Source organism: Enoplosus armatus, chromosome 20, assembly GCF_043641665.1.
Source record: "Enoplosus armatus isolate fEnoArm2 chromosome 20, fEnoArm2.hap1, whole genome shotgun sequence".
Taxonomy (NCBI): domain Eukaryota; kingdom Metazoa; phylum Chordata; class Actinopteri; order Centrarchiformes; family Enoplosidae; genus Enoplosus; species Enoplosus armatus.
Genome location: NC_092199.1, coordinates 6703421 through 6731316, shown reverse-complemented (window position 1 = coordinate 6731316; position 27896 = coordinate 6703421). Strand labels below are relative to the sequence as shown.

The window sequence follows — 27896 nt, the reverse complement described above, 5'->3', positions numbered from 1 at the left end:
AATTCATACACACCCTGAGCTGCTGTGACACCAAGGGATAACAAAGCCATGTAACAGTCCTGTAAATGCAGCTCATTGATGTGTTTATGAGTGGCACATGAGTTTAAATGGAGTGGAGGCTGAGCCTTGAACTCAGGCTCATTGGCTGTCTTGATATAGAAGCGGTAAAATAACACCTTTTATATCTGAGTAGGAGGCATTTCTATGTAGTCGACAACTCTTTCAAACTGTGTTTTTCTCTGATTGGGTTTCACATCTAATGTGGCTCTAAATATGTCATGACACTCTGTGAGTGATTTGACATGACCTCATTCTTGGCTTGCACATATCCCGCTGCTCTCTAACATCTCAATACTATCCAGAGGTTCTGTGAGGTGAATGTGGGGTACCTCGAAGCAGATCTCTAGACATGCTGGATTAAAGCAAAAGATCACAGTGGATTCTTTAATGAAATTAAATGGCAAGAGGAAAGAGCAATAAGGAAAGCTGTAATAACAGCCATTATTGCGCCCTCTTTTCCCCCTCCTCCCCCCTGAGCTCCTCTGGGGATCTTGCTATGATGAACAGCTGTCAAGGCTGCTGTTCAACAGGCAGGCCACTTCCTTAGCAACTGCTGTTGTTGATTTCCTCTTTCCCCCAAAAGCCAAAAATTGCTTGCTCAAGTTGCACCCCCTCTTTTGCTGAATTCATTCAATTTCCATGAACTCAGCCCTGCTCTTCAGTTACCAGCCCATGCAATCCATGACAAACACACTCACATCCCTGTTTTTTTTGGGGTTTTTTTGTAACTCTGAGATACATGAGAGGCTCAGGATCCAGCTGTTCTTTATGAGAGGCAATACAGAAATAATTGGTCTACCCTGCAATGGTCTGGGGGTGGGAGGAGGGATAATGGCTGTGAAAAGGCAGAGGCACCAATGAATTACAGTGGATGGCATTTAGCAGCTGCAGTCCCCAGGGCTAGTAAAGCAGAGCCAGGGCCATTCACGGTGGGCACATCTGGGGCTCATGGCGAATCTAGACAACCACTCATCCCATGGGAGTCTGGGCCACCACCTCAAAAGAAAAGACCCAGTATGACTCTGTGACCTTTGGGCTTGTTCTCATCCGGTCCTGGCTTTACAAAGGATGAGTTTGTTGTTGTTTGTTTGTTTGTTGTTTTCCACCTGGTTGTGCTCCAGTTCCATTATGGGATCTTTATCCTAAAGTCAATGTTTGACAGTTCTCCTAAGCTTCAGCTCCTAAGCTTCAGCTCCTAAGCTTCAGAGGTACATCAGTTGATGGTTGTACTAACCATTCATTGTGACTAAGCTACGGCAATGACCAAACAAGGCTTTAAAGGATCTGTGGGAGGTCTGGTGATAAGGAATCATTCCCATATCTATTACAGGCCTCTATGATCTGCCTCACACTGTGATCAGACTATAGACATCTCACAGCCCTGCTGCTTTGACAAGGGGGTAGATGAGCTGTGACAGGTAACAGACACTTTTGTGGAGAGTTCAAGAAGAATTCATTAAAGACATGAGCAATGGATTAAATGGTATCTCTGACGATTCACGGACGGTTTCTTTTGTTCCTGTTTCTACTTTCCATTGACCTGCTGTCTGATCTACCCTGTCAATCTAAGTTAAAGACCCCAGTTTTATAAAGAAATTAATCCAAGACAAATTCTTTGGCCATCCAGAGAAGCAGCAAAATTATTTTAGCGTTTTATACTTCCAGCATTACTTGATGACACAGCTACTATTGGTTGTGATGATGGTGATTCATTAACAAAGTGTTGAGCATGCATATCAAAAACACTTTTACAGGTACAGGATAAAAATAAATAAAATGAAGCAGAAATGAAGCAAAAGATCTGCAATCAAAAGATCAGTCTAATAAATTCTATTTATTAGGAGCAATACTGACGACCTTCAGTAATGAAAGAAAAAACACCTTTCTTGTTGAATGTTGCATGACAAACACATGAAGGTCAAGTTTATATATGATTTTGCTGCAGACTATGATCATAAATCCAAACATATTTCCTCAGCCATTCGAATGCTCTTAAGGCACGGTATCACATTAAAATACACAGAGCCCTTTAACCCAAATTTAGCTGGGCAGGGCTCTCTCCTCTGAGCCTGCCTGTCCTTGTGCTTCAGATCACAGAGAATGCCGGGAAACCCATCCAGCACATCCTGCACAGCCAGTTTATGTCACATCTTTTCAGCCATAAAACACTGATCGGGCTATGAATCAGATCTGCCGGCCTTTCCAATGACGCATCTGCCAAAATATTTTCCACCATCCTTGAGAAGATTTTTAGAGAAAATTCAAAATGTGCAAATATGGATTGTGACCCTATCGTCATTCTGTTATCACAATTTTATTACAATTTGGAAGACCTTGATGTTCTGGCACGAATGTGAATGTTAATTCAAACCTGACTGTGACAACTGTAACTATGACAAATATTTCATACTTGCTTGAGTAATTCAAACCCTCAGTTGCTTCACTACACATTTAATATTCATTTTACAGCTTCCTTTGTGCATGTAGAGCCTGAGCTCTGGGCGATGACATTAGGTGATATGATCTTTTGTGGCCTTTGGTGCCTGGCAGTCTGGCCTTCGTTGTAGATACTGAAGAGCATTTTCACATTGATTTCCCTATGGACCCAATTAAACAAGGCATACTAGAGAGTTCCTGTTCTTCAGCGGGGCACGGGTCACATTTCCATGGCATGCCTTGGACTCTGACTCACTTTCTGGGATTCCTGATTATTTTATGACAAAGGAAATATGTCAATCTCTGCCTGATGGTGATCCCGTGCTGCAGTTATCATCTTACTTAGGGCCTGACCCATGAGTGAATTAACCCTGTCTTAATACTGCATCCTGGAGTCTATCTGTCCATCAACCTCAACATTTTTTTATGGGAACATATATGTACGATATACATGTCATATATCATGGCATTTATAAAAGATGTACAGAAAAGAACAATAGAAAACACGTCTTAAAGCAGACGATCAAACCTAGAGAGGTGGCACAATAAAACTGAACGACAATTTTGCCATTCAAACACCAATAGCGGTGGAGCTGCCATGCATTCTGCATAATCAGTGTCCTGCTCACGGACACTTCAACAAATGGACAGGAGGAGATGGAACCTCCCACCCTGGGATTAATGAAAGACCTGCTTTACCTCCTGAACCACAGACGAAGAGAAGTGAACCCTGTGCAGGTCCTGCATTGGTCTCTGAGAGATATGGATCTCTCATGTATATCTTCCTCTGTCCATGGAGCAGCCAGCAGCAGCTCAGTTGTTGTGTGTGTGTTTCTGTGAGGACGAGAGACACCAGCCTGTTCTCATTTAGAGCTAATGGGGGGATAGAGAGATGGATGGAGAGGGGGACGCGACAATTGGCCGTGACCAATGTGAGCAGGAAACAAGCTGTGCTCTGTGCAGATGTGCAACTGGCACTGGGACAGCTTGTAGTTTTACTACCCCCACCACCTACCCTTACCCCCTCCCCACCACCCCGGTATAATAATGATGAACTGGATCTCATTATGTCCTCCGCTCAATTCCTGAAGCCACAGCAAGGCCAGGAGAGCTTGATGGGTATCTTTCTGTACATATCAGCGACAATGAAGATATTCCTGTGCTCTATTTGATCAAAATGAAATATGATTTAAAACAGGAAAAACAAAACACAAGGTACTCCTCACTGACTGAGTGTAGGCGAGTTTTGCAAGTACTTTCAATTATTGAAAGCAGGGGCTGGTAATCAGTGAGGCTTTTGTTCCAACTCATCCAAGTCCTGGCCTTGTGAAGAGGCATTCTGTATAATCGTATTGTGCTTTGAAAAGAGCTGGTCCCCTGCCTAGAAAAACATGGCATTCAATGCTATAAACAAATAACCGTAGCAGCCGGGTGATGAACAACATTCAGGTGATTGCAGCAGAGCCCACGTGTGTGGCCACATGGCTTTTTAAAGCATGGAACTGCAAGTGGCTTGAGCTGGACCCACGGGAGATGTAGTACCGCCTCAGGCGGAGTATAAAGAGCTGACCTAGAATTAACTGAGGAAGTAGAATGAGGGAATACAGTTCCTAAACATCCTTATTTAAATGTATTGCTTCCTTAATCCTGGATTAAATAGCAGAGCAGCAACATGGAGCAATAAAGAGGTATAGAGGGGTTTATTTTTGAAACCAAGGACTAGATCATTTCTTTCTTTTGTCAGCTTGAATGAAAAAAAGCACAGGCTCTGTGGAGAGCAGAACAAAAAACGAAATATTCATGTCTTATTTTATTTCTCACCAGTCTATGTTTGTTACAAACAACATTTTTTCACATTTAGAGAGGTTCTTCACTGCTACGTACGACTTCAGATTCAGGTGTTTTAAAGGAGAGGTGATACGTTTTCCGTACATAAAAAGTGTATAATAGACAGTTTTCAAAGGTATTTAACTATTTATTTGGAGCTGCAGAGAGATTTTCCAACATTAAAGTTGCATGTGTGTCAAAGAATAGAATCCCTCTAACTGGCTGTGTATAAGGAAGAGAAGGAGACAGCCAGGGAGGGGCAGAGTAGGAGAAAGACAGAAACAAGCATTTCTTGCTCTTTTTTTACGTGTTCATCTTGTTGCCAATTTTAGGACAAAGTCCTTGACCAGGGATACCCTCAATCAGAGTTAAATATAAATCTACATCTTACTGCTGTGCTGTTTTATGAGTCTATAATCAAGAATAGTGTTACCCTGTTTCTCATGGGTCTGGTCCAAACTAAATACAAAGAGGTTGTTTCCAGCATAAACACCAATCTGAGGCTCCCACAGACCACTAGACCTTGGGCTGGAACTGATACCCACTGTTTCCACCCAGAACATATCTATTCCTCTGCTCCGTCCACTACAAGATGTAAGATATCACAATCCATATTGAGCAACTATTTAATTACAACACCTCCTGTCTTGATATGTTGTTGGATACAACATAATTGCATGGACTTAATTTCTGTTTGCACATTACATTAAGTGCAATATCTCACCAACACACTCATACTTTGTGTTCCATATGTGCAATAGACACTCTCTGCACTGCTTTATTTAGTCTGTTGGAGACCAGCTACGTTGTGTCAGGATAAGTAAAACTGTACTGTTTGGGCCATGCACTGCCACTGAACCATTGGCTTCCCATTCTGAATGAGTCATATTGCCTCAGGGCATTAACACAGCTGTTGAATCTGCCATAAACCCAACGGGCCAGCAGTTCAACGGCATTATTTGCTTACCGCTCGACAGACAATAAATTACAAATGGAGAGCATGTGGAATAATGTTTACATATGATCACAATCTTGCCGTATTTAATAAGTGACTTAATTAATGCAAACTTAATGATGGTTTGACATTATGATGATGCATTTTGGATGGTTTTGGAGTTAGACGTCATTTGTAAAGCCGGACCAAAATCGGCCTCACTGGAGTGCACTGGAGCAGTGAACGATAGCGTATGTCCTGAGGCTCATGACGGCCAAATGGCTGAAATGCAATCTTGGATACTGCAGTAAGGAGTAAGGAGCCAGCTATCTTGAAGATCTATTGACGCTCAATTGTGGAGATAAACGCTGTGACTCACCCGGTAGAGGGAGTCATGATGCAGCCTCCACGATCCACTGTCACCCTGCAGCCACACCCCCTTTCTGGCGTGTCATGGTTCATTCCAAAGTTGTGTCCGAGCTCGTGGGCCAGAGTGACCGCAGCGCCTAGGGGGTTGTCCGAATGGTCCTACAAAAAAGATCAATCATGCAGACACTGAACTGAACTGAACTTCATCTATACAATATATAATCTAAAACCGCTTTACTTTATGAGATTTATCGAGTATATTTCTGGGCTATACATGACGCTATAAGCAACGTCTCACAATAAAATGTGCTCACTTTACAGTTCTGTTGCAGCAAACAATAGCTAATTAAAAACATAACAAATAATAAAAAATGTAATGCTAGCCAAATTGTTGTTCCCCACAGGACCCACTGGAGAAACATTACTCAAAACAAGTGAGTGTAATTGCATATTGCCAAGATTAGACAAACAATGCTGCTGGATCTGTGCTTATCAGAGCGTTTCCTCTGCTCGACGTTGTGGCACCGAAATGAGAAATGAAACAGCAGACTGCGGGCTGTCACCTTCAGCTTGCTCGGCAAACTTTGGCAGAGCCAGATGTGCTGCTTCATCCACACAAATAAAGACACGAACCTCCTCTGAGCAGAACTAGCAAATAAGTTGAAAGACAGGAGGAAACTCTCAAAGGACAGCTCGAAAATCACACAGCCTATCAGGCAAAGATAACTGCGATGAAAGATTGTGAAGATGAAGCTACAGTGACACATAGTGAAAGCTGCTGATGGCTGCGTTGCCGAGATTTCCTGCAAGGTGTGTAAAACATGAACACATGAAGACTCCGGATAAATAATGTAGCGGCAGCAGCTATCAGCTCTTCATGGATGCAGAGCTGTGCGTCAGAGCACCTTGCCTCTAGAGTCTTCCGTCACTGTGCATTATTCAGTAGTGCTGTGCGAGTCGAGCTGAGACTGATGAACTGCTCTGCTGGGGGCTTTTGAAAGTAACGGTCATCAGCTGTCAGTACTTGCCGCGATTCAACTGTGCAGCCTGGATTCATGCAAAAAAAGAAAAAACCCTCTGATTCTGTTTCCGGGAAAATTCCAGACACCTTCACTGACTGATGAGGCTGAAGTGCTCAAGAGGGCACTGCATGCCACTGTCTGTCTTCTGTTTCACCACACCAATGAAATTAATGTAACATTTGAGGCTGGTAAATGACGACTCCAGATGGTTTGCGAATCAATGTTTAAGATTTAACTGCCTAGAAGAATAACAATGAGACCCATTGGAGGAAGTTGGCTAATGAGTTCAAAGGTACTCTGTAGACGAAAGGAGACAACTGAGACAACCGGGTCGTGATTTGCCCAGCAGAAGAGTCTGCGGTTGGAGACTAATCCTGTATGTCTCTGACCTGATGTATGTGTGTTTGCAGAGCTCTATCATAATGACCAAGTCCCCACTTTACCATCTGGGAGGACAAGATTGAAGAACCATCTGGGGACTAGCTGTAAACCTTACCACCCGCCAGCCAGGCCACAAGACAAACAGCCACTCAGAGACAGAGAGTATAAAATAATAGCATGACTTGCGCTAATACAACATGACTTGTGCATACAGTATTGGGTTGCAGTTCTGTAATGGGTGATCATTTACGACATGCCCTGACATTTTCTTTTGCTGTGCTATGCAGTACCCTTAAATTCATTCATTTGTTGCACCTCATTAAGAAGCAAAGGTTTCCTCTAGTGTAATCAATACACTCCCTGACTTATCAGCACATTTAAGTGGAGGGTACTATGCATACGCTTGGCTTTCCTGGAAAAAGACTCGATGATGTGTGTGCCCTGAAGTTTATACAAGTTAATATCAACTCTGAAATTCTTAGCTCAACCCTTACACAAGAGACTCAGGGGAGAAATATGAGAGTATTATGTCAGACAGGAGGGAGGTGGAGAACAAGTCAAAGGGTGGAGGGCAGCAAGAGGAAGAAGGAAAGGATAAAATAAGTCTCTCCACACTATATACTTTATTTTGTACTCCTTTGCCTTAGGATCCATAGCATGAGTACATTCTGTAGCACATAGGTTTACGTACCATGACGATTCCTCCCGACTGCTCTGCTGTGCACATACTCATGATGGGCGCCATACCAATGGTGGTGCCCTGGAAATAGACCCCACTAAAGGGGAGAAAACAGAGGTCATCACATCATCGCCATGAAGTATGTCTTCACACATCAGCTGTCAAGGTAAAGGTCCCCGGGAGAGTTTTTGAGTGGCGTTGTAGAGCAATGTTGTGATGACTGCGGAGGGTTGTAAAGCAAATATGTAGTGGATGCTAGTGTTAGGTTAGCATTTCAAAGCTAATGTTTTTTGGGGACTTTCTAACATGTGCTGGAAACATTTCATTGGTTACTAACTAGGCCTGCATGTAAAATCACCTTATGTGTAATAGTCATCCTAGTGGCTCTGAGAGGTACGTTGGTTATGAAAACCACACACACAAAAACACACTGTAGGGTAAGCACAGGAAGCAGCAGTCATACTAAAAAACATCATATTTAATTTTGCTAAATAAACAAATAAAACTTTTGTTTCTCAATAATTTCAAATAGTGATATGCATTTTGGAACACAACTATTACATGTGTATGCTACAGTACCAGAACTACCTGATTAGCTGGGCGTTGTCGTGAGGCTTCTGAGGCAGCAGCTTGACCTTCCTCCAGTCTAGGAACTCGTGCAAAGTGGTGAAGGGATCCTGGGTGACGGGACACTTGTCCACGTCACTCCAGACCTCCAGGCCCACCAGGGCAACACGGATATTCAGAGCCCTGTAGAACTGAAGGTTGAGGGGAGGAGGGGTTAGAGAGAGATACATGGTTGCTGGTTAAGGGCTCATGATCTGTCTCTCCTAACATTACTCTCTTCACTGTACATTACTTATTAAAACACAAATTCTATACAGTAGTCGCTCTGAACAAATCGTTAAACATTAATCAACGTACGACTTTCCATCTGAATAAATCATCTTTCGCCTCTGTTTTATTAAGTTATGGAATTGATCATCCATTCATAATCCAATCAGCATCTGCTCGCAGGTCGGTTAATTTGCACCCGGTTTGGTGTGACCTATAATAAATCACATTCCTATCCCATACCACATCCCCTCTGTTGATTTGATTGTTACCTTGTCCACGTAATTGGCGATCTCAGCCAGCCGCTGCTTGACCTTCTCCATGTCCTTGCCTTGCTTCTGAAACTGAACGACACCAGACAGAATAAAGCAAGGGGAAAAAGAGGTGATCCACCCTCTTGAATGTTTATTATCATCAAAGACATTATTTGGAGACGTATTAACACTGTGTCAGCTCTAGAAATGTCTTCACAGGGTGTCCCAGAGCTGTGCTACAATCACTGTCATGTTAATTCCACTGGCGCTTCTGCTGCAGTTGCTATCATCAAAGAGCTCCTCAGTGGAGCTTAGGCTTAAGAGATAACCTCAACCACCTTGTCTTATATCCAGCTTTTATTCAGTTTCTCTCGCTCCAAAGTATGACATTGACCTATAGTATATGTCTCATGTCAGCAAGGAACACTTGCCCTCTTCAAGATCTTAAGTCGGAGATCTGAGATAATCCAATCAATAATGGAATATTCTCATTTGTGAGTCAAGTGGTCAAATGATATATGCAGAGACTGGACAGTGAAACAAATGAGTAAGTGGACACATCAGAGGCGACCACAAGGCAATGGTGGAGCCATCTTATCTACTTCTCAAGGGGATGGAGGGGCCATGCGAGCACTTTTCCTGTGGGAATGGGCAGCAGAGGGTGAAGAGGTCGAGACTGTGTGACCTTTGCTTACCTCTCGGTTGTCAGCCACAATGATCAGCTCCACATACTTGGTTGTAGTCTGGGCGTGGCGTTTATGCTGCGAGGGGTGAGTGACAGGGAGTGGACAGGGAATAGGTGGGTGTAAAGGAGAAGTATAAAGGGGAAGTGACAGGGAGGCAAGAAAAAGCAGTAAATGGGAGAGGGAATAGAGGGTATAAAAGGGACAAACCGAGAGAGGAAGAGAGATGAGGAGGAAGAGAAGAGAAGAAGAAGGACATTAGGAGGACACACTTAACTGCAGCTTTCTGGAAAGGGCAGCCTAAATTTAGCTAAGGGCCACTCAATATGGCTTTTCACCTGAACTACACTACACAAAAGGCGGCAGAAATGAGAATCAGCACAAAGCAATCAGCTACACCTCACGTCTGACCCGGTAAGAGCCGCTAAGGTCACACCTACCCCCAATAACACCGTACAGGAGCCCGCTTACTGACTAATAAATCACAGTTTTTGGACAATGCTGCCTGCACTGGTGGCAGTGCACAGTATAAAAACACTTGCACCCCCAGCTGGAGTATGGGCTAGTGAGCATATGTCCAAATAGAAGCAAACTGGTTCACACATAAAATGAAGAGTTTTCAAATCTCTTCAGACTCTTTTGGTGTGATCAAAGACTGTCACAGTCCAATCAGGGGTCAGGGGATCACCAAATATTCCCCCTCTGGGGACCATGAATGTCCGAACAATATTTCATGGCAATCCCTCTCGTAGTTGTTAGATATTTCGGTCTAGACCAACGTGGTGGACTGACTGACTGACTGGCATTGCCATGCCAAGAGCTATGGTGCTAGCATGGCTCAAAATATAAAAAATGACTACATAATAACAAAACTGTTAAAAAAAAGAATATACTAAAAAATATTCAAAAATTGGAAACACGGCTCTTGTCCATGGAGCAGATGCTGCTCTCGTGCTGTGTGTTCACAGCAACTCACTTTAACTGCACATGGGTCTATCTCACCTGCACGCGCACACACACACACACACACACACACACACACACACACACACACACACACGAGTTCAGTCTTTCCACTCACATACACGCAGATCCCATACTATCCTGCTGGCTAAGTGTTCTGCCTTCACTCTATGGCCCGCTTTCAACCTGAGCCTCTTTATCCTTGCTGGCCTGGCAGCCTGGATCCTCTCTGCTCTTATCTGCCTCCTCCATAGATAAGCCAGGATGGGCAAGTGTGCTCTAAATGCACCCAATGGTGATAACCAAGTGTCTAGGAGGCCACTGGAGAGGAGGCACACACATGAACACTATGTTCAATCGACTCAGTGAAGAGCATCCCTGTTCTTAAATAGATTCCAACGAGTTAGAACTGTAGGTGTGAATCTTACACCCATATTTTACAACATGTTCTTTTCGTTGTGTCTATAAAACTGAAACTATCACTGGAAAAACATGTTTTTTTTGCACCCAATTCAATAGATGTATATAAATAAATTAATATCTTCAAATGTTTCTTACAAACGTCTACACATTTATCCCGTTTTACACACCACTGCTGCTTCAATATCAGAGAATCAAGACGAAGAAAGAGGCCAGTGTTCTTGTACAATATATATGGTGAGGAGAATTTAAGAACAAAGGCCAGCTAACTAGCCTCAGAGCTTTGTACCACATCTCACATTTGTAATTAAGCAAATGGAACTGGCTCAGGTGTGGATGAAGATTAAAACTGAATAATGGAGCTTTGTGATTAGATTCTGGTCACCATCCACAGTTTCCAAAGATCAAAAATGAATCTCCATGCTCAAACTCTATTTAGTTCAGGCTGGCATCCAACTTAGTTCTTTCAATCCATATGTATTATAATCACTTCAGAAATGATCCCTCCACATGTTATGTTCCGCCCCAGTATTCAGTCTACCATGGAAATCAAGACACTCTCAAAATGCCATTGCATGTTCAGGTTTGACTTCTTGGACAGCCAAATTTTCCATCTTGTGACAATAGAGATTTGCAGGAACTCATGTTGTTGATGTGCAGTTCCTGTCAGCTAGCCATCATATCTCTCTACCCTTCTCAGCCACATCTGACTCTCATCATCCAGGGGCACTCTGCCAACACGCCTCTTTATCTTTAGACCCTCAAGCAGGGCGCATCGTAGCTTATCAAAGCAGCAGCAGCCGCACATCTCGCCGCCCCTGTGTAACATGCTGAGGTGAGATGCCACCAAGTACAGCAAATCAGACTTTAAATTCTCACTTAATGATGTACCTTCTCTTTGCCACAAACAAGGCCTCTCGCTCAGTGACAGTTGAAAATATCCTTCACTGTCTTATCTGCTTTCACTTTTTTTTAATCACACATGGGATTACCATGTTTGACCACCTCCCTTATAAACCTCATCTGTCTTCACTTAGTAGAGATGTTTTCCCTTCTAACTCTGATTTAAACATTGATAAATAAATGAAAGGGGACACTGTGATCAGATTAAAGCATATTAAAGTACATGGAACAAAATGCAGGAGAATTAAACCATATTCTTCACTCTGGTATAAATCATCATTATGAGCCTTCCTTTGTTATCTTATTCCTCCTGTGTTTCTGTCAACCGGGAACTTCTGCATTGTGCTGTTGTCAGGATTTCTTCACTTGTGCTGAATCTTGCCAGCACTCTAATCATCAACAGAAATCAAACAGTATAGTAAAACATCAGATATACCCTATTACTGCATGAATAAATAAAAACGAACAATGTGAAAGGATGGGATGTTTTAGCCAGCGCAGCCATATGTTTGGCCTGCTCCCTAAAAACACACTCAACCTCGATATAAGCTTAATGAAATGATTAAACAATTGCACAAATAAAAATCAAGGAAATGGAAAGTCCCTCACATTCATGCTGCTACAGTTATGATGTGTGTGCCTACCCTCCCTTTGGGTCCTTGAGCATCTGTTTCATCTATTACACCACCTATCTCGCTGGCTCTTTGTATTGACCTGATAAATCAGCCGTGGTCGTCCACTCCTGCCATCCTTCACCCGTCAGATAGAGATCACTGGAGTCTGTGTTTTCCACTTATCAGCGCTCATCATCTTTAAAGCCCTATTCCCCCTGAGGATAGAGACCATGGTCCTTGTGATTTATCCCTCTGCTCAGTGGGGTAGTAAGGGGCTGAGTGTAGGGTGGTGTTTTTAAAAAGCAATCTGTTGAATTCTGGATGGACGGGTCCTGCTGATGGCATGATGTATAAGCATGCAGTCTGATCTCACTTTCAGAGCAAATGTTGCCACTTAACCAATGTACTTTCCACAGGCGTTTATCCACCCCCGCTCTACATACACTCCAGATCCCTAATGGACACCGTTGGATCAGATGGAAGCAATGAGTGAATGAATAATTCAACAAGTAGTAGCATCTCAAATACATAGCAGGCCACTTACCAATATCTACAATGCAAATTATCTTTTTAAAGGGGGTTAAGGTGAGCAATATTTTATATTCTGTGCAGTTGGAATCCAAATACTGGCTATAATAACAAAAATCAAGTGAGACATTTTTCACTTTGGCTGACTGATACAAGATTGTCTGTCTTCACGTCCTTTTCAGAGCAGTGTGATCAATACACCATCTCAAAGATTTGAGTGGCAAACACAAAGAAAGGCAGAGGCAAAGTCCTCAATTAGTTTCAAATGCAGGAAATCTGGGGAAGCTTAATGTGATGAGTATAAAAATTGGTCATAGAAAAAACAAAAACATTCTTCAGCGCTCCGAGGTTGAGCGAGGAGCAAAGGCATGTAAAAAGCCTTCATTTAGTCAGGAGTTTTAAAGGTTAGAAACACCGACCTCACGAGGTCCTCAGGGTTGAACTAATAAAAACAAATTGATGACACATGGTTCACTAAACAGACAATCCGCAGGAAGTAAACATCAATTAATCACATAATGAAATGATCACCGTACCACTCTCTACCCATTCATGATCTATACCCACTTTTAGGGCTGCCAGTGTTTTGTATTACAGGAATGACTACACGATGTAAAAAGACCAACATTAACACCTATTATACATACACATAATGGAGAAGTTGGAGTCTCCAACTAACCGACCCTGCATGTCTTTGGACTGTGGGAGGAAAACTGTGCAGGCACTCTGGACCTGGTCTAAAACGACTTGTTTCAGACAGATGATGAACTGAAAGGCTGCATAAAGGGCCAGTATAAGATAAATAAGAACTTTTTTGAACTGTGAATCATGCAAAGCTGCTCTAGTATAATCCCAGAGTAAAAATATACAGCTGAAATGAGCAACAATTTGCATTAAAATACAAATTTTTTAATAAATATTTCTCTCTTTCTACCAAAGAGAGCCTGAAGACACTTTCATTTATGTAATGTTAAAAAAAGAGGTTAAGGTGCTGACCATGAGCCCTTTGTTGCATGTCATTCCCCATCTCTCCCACCACTTGTTTTCTGTCGTCTCTCTACTCTCAACCCAGTAATGAAAGAATAAAATACTTTTTAAAAAGAAAGACAGAAAAGACGTAAGAAATCTCGAAGATCAAATCCCACCATCAGTACAGACAGTCTACTTGTAGCTGGAGATAAAATGCAGACAGTTTAACAATTCTTACCCTTGTGCTGAAAGCCCTGAACGGGCCGCTGTCTGCATGTTCAATGGGATAGGATATGTTGAAATCATGGCCACAGGTGCCAGGAGCAAAATTGAGGTGTTCAGCCGTGTAGATCCAGTGAGTCCCATCAGAGTGATCAACAGATGGTTCCAGTACATAGGATTTGCCTTCAAGAGATATGAAACCCCTGCAGAGAGAGGAGTGGACCACATGGGAAGATCTCTGAGACACAGTGCCGCTTCATATTCTATTTATTTATTTTTCTATTGAATTTTCATTGTGGAATTCAAATACTGGGATTGCACTGAAACACATCAGGTACGCAGCAAATAAAGAAACTAGAATGTTAATCTTGATTTGGCTGAAATCAAAGTAATCCTGACTTCTCTGTGACGTCCTAACGAAACCAGAAAAGATGATACATGATGATGAGTGCACTCATCTGTCAGTATAATGCTGTGTAATAATAGTGGCTACCACTTGAATTAGCACTTGATGATCAAGTGGTAGACATTCTGCTTTAAGAGTAATAGTACCTCTTAGTTTTTTCCATTGATGCAGCCTTTGTTTCCTCTTTCTTTTCTCATGTTTTAACAGCAGCCTCTGTGATTTAAAGTGACATCCTCATGCAGTGAGTCTCGATAAACTGTGAGATTCTCACAAACCTTGCACAATATTCACAACCACATGAACTCATACTAAACCCCCCCGAAAGCCTGAGCACTGCCAACCCAAACCAAGATCAATTTGTCTCGCTGAGCCGAGCAATGTGTAGCTCTCTGTCAAAAAAGCTCTGTGCATCTGTCGTTTTGCAGACAGGTTGCAGAAAAACTGAAATAAATAAATATATAATATGACCAAGGTCAAAAACAAGGGCTTCACAATCAGCCGAATCGCGAGACAGAGGGTGTAGACTTTTGGCTGGTTTGTGAAAACATTCCTGATGGTTTCCAATGATATTACTGCAATCATTACTCCTGTTTGACATCTGCAAACAGACTGTTTCCAGCACTGACACTCCTCACTTGTCTAAAGCCTTACAAAATGTCAGGTTCACTGCTTTTTAACAGTATATACAGGGTGTCATCTCAGCTTAATAATGAGGCAAAATTCATTATTTGGAGTTGTTGACATGCCATTCTTCAGAGCTGAAGATTTGAGACTTAGGACTTGGTCAAAAGTCAGACTATTTTATTACAACCATGTCTGATTGTCGTACTTTTGGTGACAATTTTAATGGTTTTGATGACATTGTGCTCACCAAAGTAACTGATCAGAGAGGTTGTAAACAAGCCAACAGTTTGGCCACATTATCTAAACGTCTTGATTTAGAGGTAAATCTGAAAGTGAGTATCAGAGATGTCAGCAATTATCACTCCTTGCACAAGAAAAAATCTCTGTGCTCTGTTTCTTGTCCTATGAGACTTCTTTTCAGCAATGTGGACAGTGAGACAATGGCCTTGTCTCATATTCACTGATAGAAAATAATCGAGACAGTGCCAGGCAGGTCTTAAATGTCCACAAACCATAAATATCTAGTTATTAAAGAAAGAACTTAGTCTCAACTACGTTATGGTTCAGATCTGAAGGGTTACATCTTGATTTGCAAGGATATGGGTATAGCTAATGAATGGATAGACTAGATTTGGACTTGTCTTGAATGACATGAGACTTGACTTGATTTGAACTTGTCCCTAACGACTTGAAAACACATCTGGCATTGTGTTAACTGCTTTAATTCCCCCAGCATTCATTCATTTCTGGCTACTTCTGTTCTTTAGTTGATCACAACTTTAGACCAGAGGTATTGTCATGACAAAAACGCAAGAATGAGTATCTGACACACTTACTTAACACCAGCACAGGTACTAAGGCTGACGTCCGAGTTGACGTGACCCTCCACCTCACCGTGGTAGTAGCAGTTTGCCTGAGGGAGCACAAACAAAAAGACTTCAGTATTTAAAATTCAAGACAGGAAGAATGGGACCAGTGTGAAACAAAACATGTCTTTAGGTTTACACACAGTTCAACCACACCAGTCCCAGCTGATAACTGTGAAATGTGAGCAAATTAACTCTGGGGGAATAGCCTTCTGCAGGGTTAGCAGAAGCCATTGCCACTCATCACCACAGGCTAATGATGGCTGAAACCTGTGCAGAGTTTCACATTTCCCAGCACAAGTTTTGCTTGCTGCTGCGTTCCCAGGTACCTTTCATGGACCACCTGTCAAGCTGCAGCAGGGAGTAAAGAAAGTGAATTAAGCCCATGTTTATTGAACTAGGCCTGGCAGCAAGAGGGCGGGGAGGAAGTGTCTGGTTTAGAGTGAAAACAGCCCTTCTGCTACGGTTAGACGGCCTCACTCAGGTGAGGTCTGACCAACGGCCCTTCTGCCACCCTGTTCTGGAAAACAAGGAAATGTGAGTTTTCCACCCCTCTTTGACTACCTCTAAATATAGAGTGCTGGCAGTAAATTTCAATGTCCGGCCTCATTCAAGGTGGCTAACCTCTGAAGGCTGCTGATTTTGCATATTCAGCGTCTGAATAGGTTTCTGGTGTCAAAGCAGATCCTTACTTAGCCTTCCATCACAGTAATCCTGCAATAAAACAGATAAACCAATCAAGGTTTTCTCACTTCTGACATGAGCTAGTTAAAGCAGCATTGATAAATAGGATCTTTCAGTTTTACCCCACAAATAAGGTTGGGGGTTCACTAGCATTTTCTAAAACCTGGATCTAGTATTGAATCTACTTATTGACTCTGAATCAAATTAATTTAGGTTTAGCTTTCAGTGATTTAGAGTAACATGTTTTAAAATAATTTAATATTTAAAGCTGCACCTATTCGTATTTTCTGTTAACAATGGATCAAATGACTAGTGATGGACCCAAAGAGAATTATCACCCAACTCTGTGTGTTTTAGCATCGCTTGGCTCACTTTTTGGTTTTATGTCCTACAACTTTACTTTTTTGGTTCAGTGTTAACACTCTCACCAATGTCGTTTCAAGCCATAGCGGTGGCAAAACAGCAGCTGTTTTCAAGCAAAAAAGTTAGTGACGAGCTGGTGAACATGGAGGAGCATTTAGCAGCAGATCAATCAGTCCATTTCAGTGTAGTTGAGATTTGTTTATACAGTCAAGAATTTCTTTAACTTAGAACCACATCCAAAATGGCAACTCTCCAAAGATGTTTAAATACTATAATTCTCAATTAGTTAGTTGCAAGCAAATTGGACCAGAAAAAAATGGTACCAATAAACATAATCCATGCAACATGTATGTTTTTTCCCAAAATGTATTTGGCAAAACAGTTTTGCTGCACATGAACGTAATTTTTTGTAGACAGGGTTGAAAAATGGATTTAGCTATCGGGACCCAAAACCTACCGCTGAAAAAACAATATCTTATTCAGAGGACATTCAAGAAGTGGACCCAAAGCCTTGAAAGCGCTCGTCTGTTTGGCCACTTTCCATATCTCTACCTAGAGGTGTACTGAAAGAGAACGATCCATTATAGCGAGGTAAAAAGGTGCAAAGAAAGGACAGCCCATTACATGAAATATGAAATTTTAGTGTTATGGGGAGGAGCAGGGCTGGATTTAGTGCACTGAGTTAATGCTACCACCTCATGTTTCTTTGATGAGATCATGACTGTGATGCATCGATATAAGGGATATGAATAGACTTTTTGTTTCTAAGGTTTCTGCAGAAAGAAATGAGAAAGTGCTTAGGTCTTCATATCTGGAATAAGGAAGATTAATAACTAATACCCAGATTATTGTGGGAGGCAACCCGGGTGTGAACATCACATTGTTTATCATAACTATGCATTTATTACTCCAAGTTAATATCCATGCAAGTGATTCATATTCCCATTCGATGGCTTTTGTTGCTCAATTATTGTATTGTACGTGGACTAAGATTTAATGAGAAAGGGAGAGGACATAAAACAGACAGAGGGAGGACTGACTCACGCTGAAGTCACTCCCAGCAGTACCTTGCCTTTGACACACAACTGAACCCTCTAGATCCCTTGCCCAGATCACTATATCAGTCTCCTCCCTGCCGGCAGGACAAATAAATGAACTACGGATCAGTCTCCAAAGATCTGGTCGTTTCCAGTAAAAAGACCCTCCCATGAAGAGCTGCGGTCATGAGAGAGGAATGAGAGGAGGGATGGAGGTCGAAAGATCTCCGTTAGTCTCCAAGCTGGTAAGACACAGGTTACTGGTCAATCCATTACATTTTATACACCCGTCTATCTCGTGCAGAGTTCATCAGCCGATTAATCAACTCGGGGATCGACAGAAAATCACGAGGAAGTCATTTGATGCAAACATGACACAAAACATGTCACACATTTGTTGGTTCAAGCTTCTCAAATGTGAGGCTTTGCTGCTTTCTTCCATTTTACATCATTTTCATTTGAATATTTTGGGCTGTTGATCAAAACAAGCAATATGAAGGAATATTCGATAGCGAAAACAACTGTTAGTTGCAGCTCTACACCCATTTATCCTTCCATCTAAACAACCATGCATGCCATGTTCTAGCTGTCTAAGTTGTGGACTCTCAGAGTCTCAGAGTCCACCCTGAGCTGACCCTCTGCAACTCCTTCATCGTCTTTATGCTTTGGAATGGCAGCCCTTCTGGTGAGCTGGCCGAGCCCAGGCAGCGATGGTCCAGCTCTGGTCTCACAGCAGTCTCCAGTGGAAAATACTGTTCATTTTACTGTGTGGGCTGGACATTATTGAATTATATTAATCTCCTCTTTTGTGGATTTCAGCATATGTAGGCCAGGCATTTTGTACACAGACCTCACAGGCTGTCTATTATTATGCTTTCTGGGTATCTGAACAAAAATTGGATGTTTAATTGCTTTCCAAACTGCAGATGATCAAATCGCTGAACTCAGGCAAGCAGGTGGAAGCTTTGAGGCATAGAAACTGTTCCATGTGGTCCAGCAACATCATACTGTACATGTAGTTTCCTAATAGTCTTTCTGTTTCTGAACCTCAAAATAAATATCCTTCGATAGAGGGATATTTATGGATCCTTGGAAGATTTTCAAGGTCCCATATTTGAAAGGAGAACATGTTTTGCTGGGGAAAATCCAACTGAGCTTAATGAAGATGAGAAATATTTATCACAAAAAATCAAGCAAATCACAAGAAATTGGAAGTTGACCACACCCCAAACTTGAATGGTTGGGGGAAAAAAATACAATTCAGGAAGTAATTAACCCATTACCCAATTTTTCAATCTCAATTTAACAAGCTCATAAATGCAATGATAGATACTGAATATCTCCCTCTTCACTGACTTCTGACGTGAACCTAGATGTTCACCAATATTTTCTTGCAGACCTGCTTAACAAAGATTTTTTTGGGATGGTTTGAAGTTCATCCATTATAAAAGACTTGAGCTGTTCTCTAAAACGGAGTCTCTTCTCTGACCTCTGTCCGCCTTTTAATTCATCAAATATGAATCTGCTGGCAAAGAAAAAAAACGAAAATGGGCCCACTCACCTACACAGGCTTCTTTATGAGCAAGACTACCCAATTCCAGGCAGTTTAAAAGTGGGTCTAACTGCAACATCACTTTTTCCTTACTTCCTCACTGACCCTAATAGGAGAACCCAACAAGAAGAAGTGTTCCACAAAGGACCTCATAAGAGCTGCTGGGTGGGTCATAAAGAAAACATCACAGATTCAAGATCATAAGTTTTATAGTGTCAGCCTAAAAAAATAACAGAAAATGAAAGGTCGTTTAAAACCTACCGTGAAGTTGTGAGAGCCTGTGACCGCACTGCCATCTTCCAGGTAATGGGTTTCTGTATAGTTACTTGCAAACAGCCCCCTAGAAAGGACAAACAAAGACAGCAAATGCTCAGAATTGACCCTAAGGAGCTTCATCCTAAAAAAATCAATCACAATGTCTTAAGCCATTCCACCACTGCCAGACTTGCATGAAACATAAACAGTGTGATGTGATTTAAAACACTGCTTTAGGAGAGCTTAAATTGAATTGAGCAGCTGGGGGCATCAAGGAAGAAAATGGATACAAAACACCCCCCCAAAAAACGTTTTCTATTAAACTACCACTTTCACACCACATGCATGCACCGTGACGAAGCATTCAATATCAATCCATAATTCATTCCATGTGATACCGTAGATCAGTAATTAGCTAACACGTTGCACACAATGAGCAGATGGACATATGTGATCGGATAAAAATGGGAATTGTGTTGACAGGAAAACAGTGAAGAAATCACTTTACGTTACACACGGGAATCAATAACACTATAAAGTGACTCTGAGGTTACCAAGTGATCCATTTACAGTTTATATCTGCAAAGCACAATAAATCAACACAGCAAATCTCTGCTGCAGGCAAAGGGAGGGATTCTGCTCTGCTCTCTCTTTCTTCCTACTTCTGTAAAAATTGATGAAATGGCAGCACAAATTCAGGGGTCACTACCACGTAGGGCTGGGAAGATAACCGCAATCTTGTTTATATGGCACCTTGTTGCTTTTTTTCCTTTAATTTCGACCAAGTACTTATCTCCATCATAGCAATCTCAGTTTTGCTATCACTGCTTCGCAATTAAAGCTTTCCACCAGCCAATCACTGTAAGGCTTTTACTGTGAAGCAGCAGTTCCCTGTAGTCTTCGTCAATATGTTGGTAAGTGCTTACTCCTGGGTGTGCAAAATGATGTCAGCTGTATATAAAGATATGGCCCTTTAAGCATTTTTTGTCAGCAAAGTTTATATATTGCAGGGAGGATGGTAGAAGAAGACGGCTACAGTGAGCTCCAATATGTCAATAATACTTTCACCAACGTAAATGATGACTTTTTATCGTGCCGTTCCTGATTTTTGTCGTGCGGTACCCACATCATGGACCCTGATGATACTTAACTCTATGGAACTATCAACTATGTGGTTATTCCTCATATGCATGATGTGAAAATACATTTCAAAAACGACTGTTACACAAGGTCCCACTTACTTTAAACCCCATCTCATGGCCTTCCTCAGCTGAGGGAGTTGCCAAGTTGTCATGGAGATGGTTTGGTTGTTATGACGTGACCGGAAACAAGAAGTAAGTTGGACCTTGTGGTAAGAATTTATTTGTCAAGCTGCTGTTTTCATGGTCAAGAATGAACCCTCAAGCTCCACCGGCATTTTGTCCCCAAAGGAAATTAATTTTCAGTTGTCTGACTCACAATCGCTCCATCAACAGTAAATTGCTAAATACGATACTTTGTTATGTACAGCATAGAAGTTGATTATTTATTTTGAATCCGAGCAAAGTTCAGCTGTTGTCCTCCAAGAAGCAGCATACTACAAACTTTTCAAGTCTATAGGGGGGTGATTATTTGACACTTAAAAGATAGATTTTTGGTTGAGTACACCACATAACCGGCGGACTGTGCTGTGCTGTCACTGTTACCATCACAGCCCTACTACGATGATGGCTGCCCTTCTCGTCACCTGGGGAGGTTTTCTGAGCAATGCTCCTTTCTCTGGCGGTGGGGAGGACACTCAGCAGGAGGCAAGAGGACCAACAGCAGAGATACATCAACAAATGAGCTAAGATCAAAAAAAGCTATGTGGACCCCTCCTGGGTTCATTATCACAGCATGTGTGTTTGTGCTCATGATTTGTACAAGTGAGGATGAGGGTGTCTGCACCTTTATGGTTCTGTGTGTGTACATACAGCGAGTGCATGTACAGTATTACACTGCAGGACACCAGCAGATGGTTGGCTGGTGCTAATCCACAGCAGAGGAACAAACCTCAGCAGGCAGCTGGATTCTCTTACTGACCTCACCGCTGACAACCCAGCTGGGAGTGTCAGATGTAACAACCCAGGGAGGGGGGGGGTATTTTGTTTGGGAGCTGTCAGCATGAGACACAATGCTTCCCCGCCCTCCACTCCTCTGCAGAGCCAAAGAGCTGGTAATAATCATTGGATCAAAGCGAGGCCAAAGAGTCGAGAGAGCCAAATAAAATGATGTGTTTCTTCAGTCTTAATTAGGTCTGCGCTCTCGGTCGGACACACAACCTCAACATCTGCCCACAACAGACAATCCAGTGTGGTGTGTGTGTGTGTGTGTGTGTGTGTGTGTGTGTGTGTGTGTGTGTGTGTGTGCGTCTGCCTCACTGCTTGCCTGTAACACTGGGTATAAAAGAACATATTACAGACACCCATGTGTCATCCATATGTTACTTTTTTTGTGACTTTCAATGAATGAGCACCATCTTGCTCTGAGAGAGGAAACACTGTTGTTGCAGGAATTAAACTGAGTTTTAGTCACTGTAGGGTATCAGACAAAATCTTAGTGGATTACAACAAAGACATTATTGTCAGTCTGTGTAACAGTGAGAACACATACCACTCATTTCCAGTTGACTCTCGGTTGGAGCGTCCTTGAATGCACCAGCAAGGAGAGTTTTCAAAACAGACCCTGCTCACAACTGCGTGCAGACATAGTATTTATTCTATTTAATGTACGTTTGACCAAATGAAGACCACTAAGCAAGTCTCACATCTCTTGCAGTTTAGTTCAAATCCACAACAGGTTCACCTACAAATAGGAATGCCTTTAAGGTGGACCTTAGTCCCCCGGAACGAGGAGGGTTGAGATCGGTTCCAGGCAAATTGATATCACATATCATGATAATACCATTTGTATCATTGAGTGAACAAAGTGCAGAAACACAAACCCTACCAATGTACCCAGCCAACAACACTTGTGGGTGTCTAATCCCACATGGCAGCAGCAGCCCACTGTTTATCCATCAGTGGGAAGTTAATGAGGCGTGGGGCAAGGGAGGGGACAGGGTCGCGTCCCCCATTTAAAAAGCATTACCCACAAGACAGGCCTCCGTCTCCGGGGAGACGCACCACGAGTCAACAAGATGATGCCACTTTCCAGCTGTTAATGCCACAGAGCCTGTCCTGAGCGTAGGCAGCCTGACACCCAAACAACCACAAATGTGAAAAGTGTGAAAGTGTGACACAACAGGAGGTAAATATTGCGGAGATGTGTGCTACTGCTGCATGAACTCGTCTCGAAACTCCGACAGAGAAAAATTTGTTAACTTCTCTGCATCTGTTCGACAGGTACAATTCCCATAATTACAGTTGTTGTGTTTACGTGTTGTCATGCTGTCTCCAGGCTGAAAAAGACTAAATAACTTTTTGAAAGAAAATACATTAGGTTGGGGGAAAGAGTCAGATTTGCCTGTCAGTAGATTTGACAACGCAGACAGAAAGACAATGAAGTCACTTCAAGCTAATCCTGAATGCCAGCTACTAAATGCCACTTCTGTTCTTCCTGCATTCAATTATCATATTTCTTCTGCTGTATCTCTGTTCAACATTGTCAGCCTCTTCTGTCTGTCTTTGTATAAGGAAATAACACCAGGATTTACACAATGTCTTATCTAAATGGAATATATTCACAGACAAAAATAAATGTCAAGGCGAGCCATTCAAATACATTCCCTGTTGACAATGTTCTAATTGAGAAAATAGACCACGCTGACCTTAGAAAATTAATCTCTTTGGTGATTTATCAACAAATTCCATCAGTCTTTTACATGTGGTCTTCATTGTTAGTGTTTGCTCTCCTCTTACGCATGTAAAGTCAATGTTGTGGCGTGTGAGATGTATCAATTGCAACAGGCTCGATGACTTGGAGTTAGTGCCTAATCCATCAACAGCAAAAGGGGGGTCTCATTTGTAGGTGAGTGCTGCATATGACCTAGAAAGAAAGGTCCTGAATGTCAGACATTCCACCTGGCAATCACGCCGGAGAAAGAATTTTCCAGCTTTTATATGCTAATGTAACATCGGTTTTCTATTCATTATGAATACACAATTGTACATGTAGTCTCGTACTGAAAACTTGTGATGTGATTATGGCAATAACAAAACACAGAAGCATACAGTACAGAAACGTCAAGAGCTGAGCCGAAGTCACGCACAGGCTGTAAAAACACGTTCTCAGTAGGGGGGAGACTGCTTGGGACACTTTTGATTGAAATCTTGGGGGAACAACAAAAAACGCTGAATTGATTATGTGACTGCAGGCCAAGAGGAGAAACTTTATTGTGAGAGAGAAAGTGTTCCCTACAAAACTGTTGTTAGGTGGCTTAAAGAAGTGGAGTCAGAGGCGTGGGCAAAATTACACAAGAGTAGAGTCAACCTTGGCCATGCCGTGGGCAGCATAGATCTGTTCTATTTGGCGGAATATAAAATAGTACATTTTTCAGTCAGTAGTCACAAATGGGTTTTCGACTTGCTCTGTCGGACTCTCCCACTTCTCTTGATAAGGTATCCAACCAGGCTGTGAGTATAATTGTGCAAGGAAAAGGTTAGCACTTACATATTCTGTGACAATAACAGAAGCTCTTCAAAAAGTACATCAACTTCCTTTTTGGGAGTACGTAAAGTGAATATCCTTAATTGACTTGCTATGACCAGTCATTGACACTATAGCCTTCATTACTATTGTTGGAATACAAGGTGGATCAATGTGCAGTGATTTCCCAGTCACAGGCTCCGATATGTCTCATTAAACTCAGACAACCTAATCAGGGATTTCTGGACAAATCCTAGAGTTAACTATGATAAATGAGGAGCTAGGCATTAGGTCTCCGGAGAGCAAGTAGCTCTCTAGCACTTGTAAGCCCTGCTCTGTAACGGAAAGTTATTTAGAACAGATGTAAATATAAACATTTAGAGCAGATGAAATCATCATCAAAGAAATACGTTTCTTATAAAACTTAATCTAGGAGCTCCAATTAGTACATTGCTTTTCAACAGAGAGACTCGTGAGGCAATGTGGTAGTAATAATGTCCCCCCCGCTTTTATGTGGCAAGTGGCAAAAACCCAGCATCGTGTGGAAAAAGTGGGATCATGTGCATGAAAACCTGCAATAGTGCAAACCCCCCAAGCTAAAAAAACCTTGTCTCAGTGTTAGTAACATTTTTTTTCCAGGAGCAAGGGAAGAGGGCCAGTCTCCCTGGCTGTGATCTGTCTGACATCAGACAGCGTTGCAGGCCGGTGCCAAGTGGAGCAGAGAAGCAGAATTCCCCCTGCTTACCCTGAGCTCAATGCAACTCCCAGTCTTCACTAAGCATGTCATGAACAGAGCCGTTAGAGCATGCCAGCCAATGATTTCTGCTCTAGGAGGAGGGAGGATGGAGGGAAAAAATTGCAAAAGAAGTCAAGGCAGATGGTTTTGACTTTATTCATATGAGCTGCCATGTTCAGTATAGAGCTAACATGCAGCTTGGTGGCACCCCATGGCTCTAAGACCAGCAGCAGCGGCTTGTGTCAAGAAAGCCTATCGTGTTGAAAGTTATTTTACACAGCGAAAGCAGGTGAGGCTTTATCCCAGTTTCACCTTATCATAACAGCCTCTTAATGATTCTTTACACCTGCGTGGCATCCCAGACTAGTTAGTTGGTCAGTGAGACGGTCAAACAGAATAGCCATTAGTAGCAGTGGCATGCAATTATTGCAGTGACTGTCACCTAGAGATTGATGTGGTTAAGCCCACGCATGCCCTGTGAAATCAATAAAGTGTCATCTCTGTGCAATGTCTGCGTGATGGATGACTCCACAGGATCCCAATTACAGAGATGGGATGATGAATACCACCCCAACAATGGATAAGATAATTGGAATTAGGACAGAAATGCAACACTAATCTTTGATAAAGTGTGAAGATAATGACGCAGACTATACTGAGATACACAAATAAGTTAGTTACTATCAAAAAAATGTATTATCTAATTTCTTAAATGTTTTAATTTCTCATACATCCAAGATGGTCAGCTAACCAAAAGGTCTACTGCCCTGTACTTTAAGATAATATAGACTTGTATATCATATACATTAAGAAGACATTTGGATCATGTCCACTACTACAACTATGTAAAGGCTGCGTATGGACATCAAGTAAGACTTGTGTGTGATCGGTGGAGCCCAGAGAGAGAGCCCAGAGAGGAATCAGAGATGTGCTGATAGCAACCTCATATCTCCAAGAATAAGACTGTCCTCACCAGAAAAACGGCAGCATTAGAAAGACCTACAGTGTGTTTATGCTCTCCCATCGAGCGAAGAACACTTTCTAAGCAAAAAAGTTGGAAGTGATGTGATACTGTTACACCACCACAAAAGCTCTTAGGTCAGAGTGGATGGTGGATGATAACCGTGACCACAATCTTACCCAAGCAGTTACAGTTGCCTTAACTTTCAGCCACAGAGATTTCAGCCACAGTGGGGGCAGACCAGGAAACGCTCATGATTTGTTTCTGGAACTGGCACATGGGTGATTCTTGGAAAGCACGGACAAACATGTCATTAAGGTATGATGACTTGTTTTCTTTATGCTGTCCCTCAGCACAGTTGCATCCTGTGTCACGTTAAGAACACATGCTGCTGCCTCACCATATTAAGGCAACACTTTGTCTCTTGCAGCGCCACAGTTCAGTGAGGAATGACACATAGTCCAACCATTCCAGTCTGACAAGCACAATGAAAACCTGGCAAAGTAATAAAAAGCCATATTTGTTTAACTTCTCACTGGTTATTTGGTTTTACGACTTATCTCTACGTGTGGGCGTGCTGTAAGAGTCACAAAAGCATAACTACAACCAGGATAACTACAGGAAAAGTGGAACTTTTGTTCCTTCGCCTGTTGTCACTTGTCGACATGTAACATCAAGTCACATTTGGCTCTCCTGTGTTCTCTCATTACACCGCAGTGTTTTGTCAACCAAAGGCATGCATGCATGCGCCAAATGGTGTCTTTGAGAGCGATCACCCTGCAAATCATCACCCGCTCACTCATGGTTTACAACAGGGCTCTCTCATTTCTTCTAAAAAAGACATTAATAGTCATTTTATTGCTCATGATATCACGATCCTCAAGGGCCAGGGAAAAGTAATCACGTGTGACGCAGTGTGAACTCCACACAGTGCTCCACTTCAGGTCAAGTGGAATGTGAAGCTTAAATATTTCGTATGCTTTCAATTAAACAAGAGACAACAATTAAATTGAACTTGTCGGAAAACAAATAAAAACAGAAACATTTTGGCAGTTTGTCCCAGGTGGATGTTTTTTTTCTTTGTTTTTTTTTCATGGCATGGTCCAGTGACACTGGTATCTGAAACTAATTATGCCGGGTGCCAAAGCAGAAGTCTCTTAAATCGCCTTTGTTGCCGTGGATCACTGGAGGGGAGATCCTTCATCCTGCTTACTACTCCTATCTGCCCCCCGGGGCTTCTATTCCTCTGTGGCAGAGAAGGCGCGCCTCTGCCCTGCCTCTTCATCTTCCTCAGTACGAGCTCCGCCTGTGTGTTTGCGTGCGGGGGTGTGGGAGAGAGAGGAAAGAGAGAGCGTGTCCCCGCTTGTGTGCAGGAATCACTGCATGTGCTGGTAGCTCAGTGTGATTTATGCGCGCCTGTGTGGGAGAATGTGTGTGTGCTTGTACACACGCAGATATCGCTGTATGTGCTGTTTCCACAGCACGGATTGTGTTTGTGCTCCACACACAGCAGGCTCATGGCTTATAGATCATGCAACACATTCTTTTCTTTCAACACTATCAGCAAACCACAACACTCCTCGCATGATTTCCTAAACTACTTATCCAACCCTCAGTGCCTGCATTGGAAATCAGGAAGGTGTTATAGAACTGTGAGGCTTTCCTGAAGTATTTTGCAAAATTTTAAAAGGCCTGTTAACCCAAATTGC

At 42.3% G+C, this 27896-nt stretch overlaps 1 protein-coding gene across 1 annotated transcript in view; it reads right to left on the bottom strand.

The window, feature by feature from the left end:
- LOC139303061 (disintegrin and metalloproteinase domain-containing protein 12-like) overlaps positions 1–27896 on the bottom strand; it is a 62874-nt gene that overhangs the window by 12730 nt on the left and 22248 nt on the right. The window contains exons 4-11 of the mRNA XM_070926761.1: positions 19892–19970; positions 15965–16041; positions 14115–14301; positions 9492–9557; positions 8815–8886; positions 8297–8466; positions 7721–7805; positions 5637–5785 (exon numbers count right to left, since the gene is read on the bottom strand). Of these exons, the coding sequence (XP_070782862.1) occupies positions 5637–5785; positions 7721–7805; positions 8297–8466; positions 8815–8886; positions 9492–9557; positions 14115–14301; positions 15965–16041; positions 19892–19970 (885 nt within the window). The remainder of the gene's footprint in view (positions 1–5636; positions 5786–7720; positions 7806–8296; positions 8467–8814; positions 8887–9491; positions 9558–14114; positions 14302–15964; positions 16042–19891; positions 19971–27896) is intronic.